The sequence below is a fragment of the Gymnoscopelus microlampas genome (assembly GCF_963454915.1).
Source record: "Gymnoscopelus microlampas genome assembly, chromosome: 4".
NCBI classification, from domain to species: domain Eukaryota; kingdom Metazoa; phylum Chordata; class Actinopteri; order Myctophiformes; family Myctophidae; genus Gymnoscopelus; species Gymnoscopelus microlampas.
In genome coordinates, this window is record NC_139941.1 from 22542465 (window position 1) to 22549873 (window position 7409).

Genomic DNA, 7409 nt, shown 5'->3' on the forward strand with positions numbered 1-7409 from the left:
ATACTTTTTATTCATTTGAAAACTTGCATAGTGAGTACTTTTACTTTTGTACTGTAAGTATATTTTGATACCAATACTTTTGTACCTTTACTCAAGTAAATTTTGAATTACGGACTTTTACTTGTAACAGAGTATCTTTACATTGCAATATTGATACATACTTAAGTAAAAATAATTAGTGCTTTTTCCACCACTGATTGCCCTGATTGGAGACCAGCTTGTTCAGTCTGTTGACCTGTCACCATGGCAACGAAGCACCGAAGGGATGTCCGCCCTGCTTGTTTTCCAGCCATTTAGCGAGTGAAATAGACAAATAGTCTACATAATAGTGTTATCTAACGACGCGTAGGCTACTCTTTCACTCAGTGCACTGTTTGAAAGAGAAGTAACAAACAAAGGACAAGAAAATGTCGGATATATTGTGCGGGTGGCTGAACACAGAGCTGAGGCTGTCAAAGTCGGTCGGTAAGTGTGTACACTTAATAGTCTACAATGGATAACTGAAGAACCTAAGCTAATTTATTGCCTACGTTTTTATTACATGCAATGTAAGGAATTTGCAACTTCATTTATATTATTGCCCCCCAAAACTGCTGCCATTCTTCTTCTTTTTTTAAAGAACTTTAACAGAATCAAATATTCTCAGAAACCTTAATTAATCACATGGTGGTTGTATTGGTTATATTATTATATTAGCAGTGGTGTAAAGTAACTAAGTACATTTATTCAGTACTGTACAATTTTGAGTTATTTTTACTTTATTGGAGTATTTCCAATTTTCTGTACTTTTACTTCTACTCCACTACATCTCAGAGGCAAATATTATACTTTTACTCCACTACAGTTATTTGAAAACTTTAGTTACTAGTTACTTTGTAGATACATTATACCCTATACATTTCAGACCATTTGAAAATAGCCGATCTACAAGCTCACAATGCCTCACGGTGTGAGGCATTGTGAGCTTTTGTAGACCTGTTATTTTAAAAGATTTTTATACATTTTATACATTTGAAAACTTGAAATGGGACATTCTGCATAATGAGTACTTTATACTTTTGACACTTTAAGTACATTTTGACACCAATACTTTTGTACTTTTACTCAAGTACATTTTTAATTCCAGACTTGCAGTATTGATACTTTTACTTCAGTAAAAAATATGAATACATTTCCCACCACTGCATACTAGGAACTTGGAATGGCAACACTAGTTTAAACATGTCAACCATGAAGTCAGCACACACAGTATGCTGTGTGCACTGCAGCCTCTCACTGATTGACAACATGCTCATGTCATTTGCCTTTTCAGAACCCAGTGCCTTTGCGAAGGATTTTGCCAACGGCTACCTTATTGGGGAGGTGCTGCATAAATACCAGCTACAGGATGATTTCAGTATGTTCATGAACAGCAAGTAAGTTTCTCTTTCGCTCTGTTACAGTAAAATCCTCAGTGCTGCTTAGGAACACTTCACTGAATTACAAGGATCTGCTTGTAAACTGAGAGAGTGTCAGTGTCAGCTAAATCTGACTCTGAGGATTTTACTGTAACCAATGGCTGGTTTGTGATATTCCCAACACTTTCCAGATGTGCATATGGAGCTGTAAACTTACACCCGTCTCTTCTCATAGCACCTCCAACTCAAAACTGAACAACTTCACCCGCATTGAGCCCACCTTACAGTTGTTGGGCGTCCCCTTCGACCTCCCCGCCGCCCAGGCGCTGATGCAGGAACAGCAGGGGGCCGCCACACGTCTCCTCTACCAACTGTACGTGTTGTTACAGAAGAAGAAGAAAGCCGGGATCACAGGGACGATGATGGAAACTATGCAGCCAGCCGCCACTGCCAGCCTCCACAAGAAGGAGAAGGAGATTTACTCTGATGTGAGAGGAGAGAGAGAGAGAGTGTGTGTGTGTGTGTGTGTGTGTGTGTGTGTGTGTGTGTGTGTGTGTGTGTGTGTGTGTGTTTGTGTGTGTGTGTGTGTGTGTGTGTGTGTGTGTGTGTGTGTGTGTGTGTGTGTGTGTGTGTGTGTGTGTGTGTGTGTGTGTGTGTGTGTGTGTGTGTGTGTGTGTGTGTGTGTGTGTGTGTGATAATATACAGTCATTATTCTGGAGTAGTACTTTTAACTACTGATCAAAAGTGGTGAGACAAGATGGGTAAACTTACTGAAAAGATAATACCATCTTTTATTTATTTAGTTTTTACAATTTACATTTAGGCATTTAGCAGACACTCTTATCCAGAGCGTAAGTTTAAGTAACAAAAATATATGAGAACAAATGACCACGGTGAAGGTAAGTCTGCATGGTCGACATATCTAGGTCAAGTGCTAAGAGCTGAGTTGAAAAATTGGGAGTGAGTGTGCAGTTCTAACTGCAATGGGGAGTTTGTTCCACAGTTTGTTCCATGCCACATGTCTGTCTCTCACTGTCTGTCAGCGCCTGCATGTGGTGGTGAAGCGTGATGCCGAGCTGAAGCTGCAGAAGATCTCTCAACGCTACGAGGAGCGCTCCCAGCAGTGGATCAGCAGGTCTGTGACGGTCCAGCTGGCCCAGCAGCAGAAACAACTCAAAGTCGTGGAGGAGAGGAGGAAGATAGACATTGAGAAGGTACTGGAGGCCAGAGGGAGCTGCAGCACTGATATCTGTGGTTTCATGTGACAGTCCAAATGGTTAGACACACCACCCCCAAACTAATCTGGGAACCCATTCAGTAAAAACTAAAGGAAAAACATTTATTTATTTATGTTGTGTAAAACACAAACTCAGTTTGGCTCCTCCCCTTTCTTAGTCCACTTCCTCCCGGGTGCTTCTGTGTTTATTCCCACTAACAACATTACATGTTTGAGGCTGTAGTGCAACAGCAGAAATTGTCTCGAGAGATTACCCCAAAACAAATACCATATGCATTTCATTGCAGCTGCGTGAATCTCGTCGGAGGCAGAATGAGATTGTAGCTCGCATCCAGGCCTCCATCGTCCAGATGCCCAGGCCACCTCCCAACAAGTCCCTGCACAGCCTAGAGAGGAGACGGCAGCAGCAGCAGCAATTACGCAGGAAACAACAAGCCCAGGTCAGAGACAAATATCAAACGAGGCAACGAAAAATATAATTGGTCGTCACTATATGCTCATTATAAGATGGCACCATTTAAGTCTACTCCCTTAGCGTTTCAATGACATCATTGACGGGGATTCCAAGCGAATAGAAACAACATACAGTACTGTCTCTTACTTGAAAGTTAGCATGCTGAAATAGAAGCCATTGGTCTCGCTTTAATAAAAAAGAAAATAATTACCAAACCTGCCTACAGATGATGTCACTGGTAGGCAGGCTTCTGAATTGTGCATAGCCATCCTCTTAGACACGGACCATGTAGCCAGAAATGGTGCCATCTTATAATGAACACTAGTGAGGACCAATTATATATGAAGATAGGTGGAAAATGGGTGAAGTGGACTGCTGTGAGCAGAGATGGTGGAGTGACTCATGGGAGCAGTGCTGGGGTTAATTGATCAGAAAATGTTTCCTATTTTGTATCTTTAATTACACTCTTGTCTATAGTTTAGTAGCACACACACACACACACACACACACACACACACACACACACACACACACACACACACACACACACACACACACACACACACACACACACACACACACACACACACACACACACACACACACACAAGGTATACAAAGGTATGCAAAGGTATAAAGAACTTTGATTTAAATGCATTAACAAGCAACACTTTTATACAGTTATGTGGCCGTTCTCATGCTTTGTGTTTTGTTCATGTTGTGTATACCAACCCTCAGTGGGTTGGTATACAGTATCTTCGATTGAAGCAGATTTTTAACCTTTCCCAGATTTAAGCTGTTTATTAGGATTTCGGATCTGTAGTGCTCTGTGCCCCCATCCCCAGGTAGGGACTAGTCATTTATTTATTATCAGTCGTACAGTGGAGAAGTTTTGACACCTATCTCTCTTGCCGTCCATGCAGAAGGTCCGGTCTGAAATAGCAGAATTTGAGAAGAACAGCAAGAAACATGTTACTTCTTGCTTTGCATCCTACTCCTCAAGGTGAGAGAAAAGTAAACAAATAACCAAATCAAAACCGAACTAAATCAACAAAGCAATAATGCAAGTCCACCGATGTGTGTTGTGAAACAAATACATCTCCGTAAAACATCTTCTACCCTTTGCTTCAAATCTAAAAGTATGACTTCCGACCACACAACATGTGGTTCTAATATATTACAGTAACATAATGAATCTAAGCACCGTTATGAATAGAGCTTTGTTTTCCACTGCAGTGGTCAGTCCCTCCCCGGAGATCTTCCCCTCGGCAGCAGGAACCAGGGCAGTAAGGCCGGTGGTGCTGAGGTGGTGCTGCAGTCCAACAGTGAGTATATCCACAAGATCCGACAGAGGCTGGAGGAGGACGCCATGGCACGTCAGCAGAGAGAGAAGCGACGGAGCAAATTTCTGCAGGAGCAGCTGAGGGCTCATGAAGCCCAGGAGGTGAAACATCTCACACCTATCACCTCACAGTCCCATGTGCCTATTTTGGCCAAGGGATAGACTATATTTTGAACACCCCTTTTACAATTGTATGTGGCCAAGACATATCTAAAATATAGATGAAAATCTTTTTCTGGGGTCCAGAATATGTTTTAAATATGCTTTTCAGTGGGGAGGGGCACACAAGTGGGTTGACCGATTACCGCGTCAACCATATGGTTGACCCCTCGCCGGCCCGATTTTATATGTTGTTCTCTACCCTCAGCTTGCTGTCATTTTACACTCTCTTGTATGAATTAAGCAAAAACCTGCCAAAAATAGACCTGAGGCCATTCTAAAAACGGCTTCTAAATCTTAACAGTTTTCTGAAAAATGGATGTTGCTATATAGCAACATCTAAAATGACACAGACGCTTTCCTGGTTTGAAGGGGTTAAATAACTTTATCTAAATGTGTATTTAAAACATTTATGTATGTGTATTTGTGTATGAAATGGCATTTATGTAGGTATGGGCCGCCATTCCTCTACACATGTCCTTTTCACAGACTTGAACAAGCTCTGCCTCCTGCTGGCTCTGAGAGCAGTACATTGGCTATTTCAAAGAAAGTGCATTACCATTGATTTAACATAACATGTGCACAGGGTCTTGTCTCTTGTGTCAAGATGAACTTATTGACAAATAATCACAATAGTGTGCAGAAAAAGGCACTTGATTGTACAGTATAGATGTACCACTATCTTCTGCACATGACCTCCCACGATAAAATGTTTGACATCTCACAAAATAATTTCCTCCTCACTGTAGGAGGCGCTGCGCGAGGAGCAGCTGGTGGAGCGCCTGACACGCCAGTCCCAGCAGGAGCGGCGCCTGGCCGTGCAGCTCCTCCAGATGCGCATGCAGAAGGAGGCGATCCGGCAGAACCGCGTGGTCCGAGAGCGACAGTACCAGCAACAAAGGGAGAGGGACTTCCAGGAAGCTCTGGAGAGGGAGGCGGTGAGATTGGAACAGCCCAGGAATCAAACACTTTAAACTGGCTCTAGTCACCCCAGCAGTAGTCCGTATCTGTGGTAGAACATGTCACATGGGGAGAGAGGGACAGAGAGGCAGACTGGAAGACAACTAGAAATGACAGGTCACATGTTGATTCTATAGTCACGTTCGGTAGTTTGTGTAAGCGATATAATGTTTGGTGTCATAGAGAGAAAGTGAGATGGAAAGAGAGGAGAGGAGAACAGAGGTGCAGATGATGAGGTACACTGTAAAACAAAGTGAACCTTTTCCTTCCAGTGCTCATGCAGACCAGTGAGTGAGCGATAGTTGGTAGGAGAAGGAGACGGTAGGAGGAATGGGCAGAGAGGATATAGTATGCAGTGGTAGTTACAGCTATATAGTGTGTGCTAGTCATGTTGTAGCACTGCCACGGTCTCAGTATCATAACTATTGGATGGGTAATTAATTGTATTTACATATTGCATATCTGTAACTTGGTGTGAGAGAGAGAGAGAGAGAGAGAGAGAGGGGTTTGAAATATAAGGTATGATCATTTGTTTGACGAGGACTTGATGCACTCAATGTTTTGATTTCCTTGAGTCTGTATAAACTCCAGGGTCTCAGAGTTTCGTCCACATTTGACAGTGAACTCCTCCAACAGTGAGATTGCTCATGGTGCCAGTTCTGCATGCAGTGGCACTTAAGCTTGCACTGATTGGTCAACTGGTATAGTATAACCCCTAGGATTGATATGGCAGCTGACCAATCAGCACAAACTTGTCACCCCTTCACCCAGGGTACATGAAAGCTTGGTATTTGAGAATATTGGGCATGAGGCCTACTCTCAGATATCCAAACGGGTATCTTTCAGTTTGAGTAAATCTTTCAGTTGGAGTTGAGCACTAAGTATTTCTTATTATGGAATAGCTTTTATGTGGTATTAACTACTTGTATCTTAATGTAGTCGACATGGATGCAAATGACGCTAGTTATTAACATTACATTAGAAGTATCAACAGCATAGTTCAACCTCTTTGCATTTCTATCCATGCCTCTCATATTCTGTACTTGATGATGTATACAATGTGTCAAATTGTTGACAAAAATAACAGAAGTTCACCCATTGACAGTACTGATAGATAGAAGTTGTTGTCCATGCTTGTTCCACTTACTCCAAGTCTATGGCTGAGGCCTTGTTCTAGGCTTTGGTTCAGCAGGCAAAGCTGGACCGTTCCGAGGAGATCAGAAAGGAGACGGAACTGCATGACAGGCTCGCTGCTGAGCGTGCTCAGAACAAATACAGGAAGCACTTTAAGAACTGCCGGGAGGTTCTGGAGCAGATAGTGGACCTGGCCACCAAGGCTGGGGAATACCGGCTGCTCACTGGGAAGTACGTTCCACTCTCTCACACATGTGATTCCCTTTGAGCAACACAATACTGTGTGTGTCTCGCACCGAAAATATCCGGTCTACAAGCTCACAAAGGGTTGTGCCTGCCACGCGTTGTGAGCTTGTAGATCGGCTATTTTTGGTGCGAGACGTGATGGGCAACCAATTATAAATCAGGCTTGACATTCAACTGACAATTCTGAAATTCTAAATGTATGTCTATGTAACAGTTATAATGGGCAATATACTGTTTTTAGTATTTATGGTTGACACACATCAAGATCAAGCCCAGAAGAACGATAGCGTATTTATATCTGCACTTGAGAGATATGATTCCTTTTCAGTTACAAGGTTAATAGAGGCTGGGTATGTGACATGATTGATACAACCTACAGCACTGGTTCTCAACTTGTGGTGAAATATCCATAACTGTGCCTTTCTCTTTCTCTCCTTTTCCTTATACCTGTCTATTCTTTCCATGGTAATTAAGAACACA

At 42.4% G+C, this 7409-nt stretch overlaps 1 protein-coding gene across 1 annotated transcript in view; it reads left to right on the forward strand.

The window, feature by feature from the left end:
* Positions 1–407: 407 nt before the first annotated feature.
* spef2 (sperm flagellar 2) overlaps positions 408–7409 on the forward strand; it is a gene marked incomplete at both ends in the record, with an annotated part of 53218 nt that continues 46216 nt past the window's right edge. The window contains 9 exons of the mRNA XM_084055446.1: positions 408–465; positions 1313–1415; positions 1633–1885; positions 2441–2611; positions 2922–3074; positions 4012–4091; positions 4325–4532; positions 5339–5527; positions 6727–6914. Of these exons, the coding sequence (XP_083911572.1) occupies positions 408–465; positions 1313–1415; positions 1633–1885; positions 2441–2611; positions 2922–3074; positions 4012–4091; positions 4325–4532; positions 5339–5527; positions 6727–6914 (1403 nt within the window). The remainder of the gene's footprint in view (positions 466–1312; positions 1416–1632; positions 1886–2440; positions 2612–2921; positions 3075–4011; positions 4092–4324; positions 4533–5338; positions 5528–6726; positions 6915–7409) is intronic.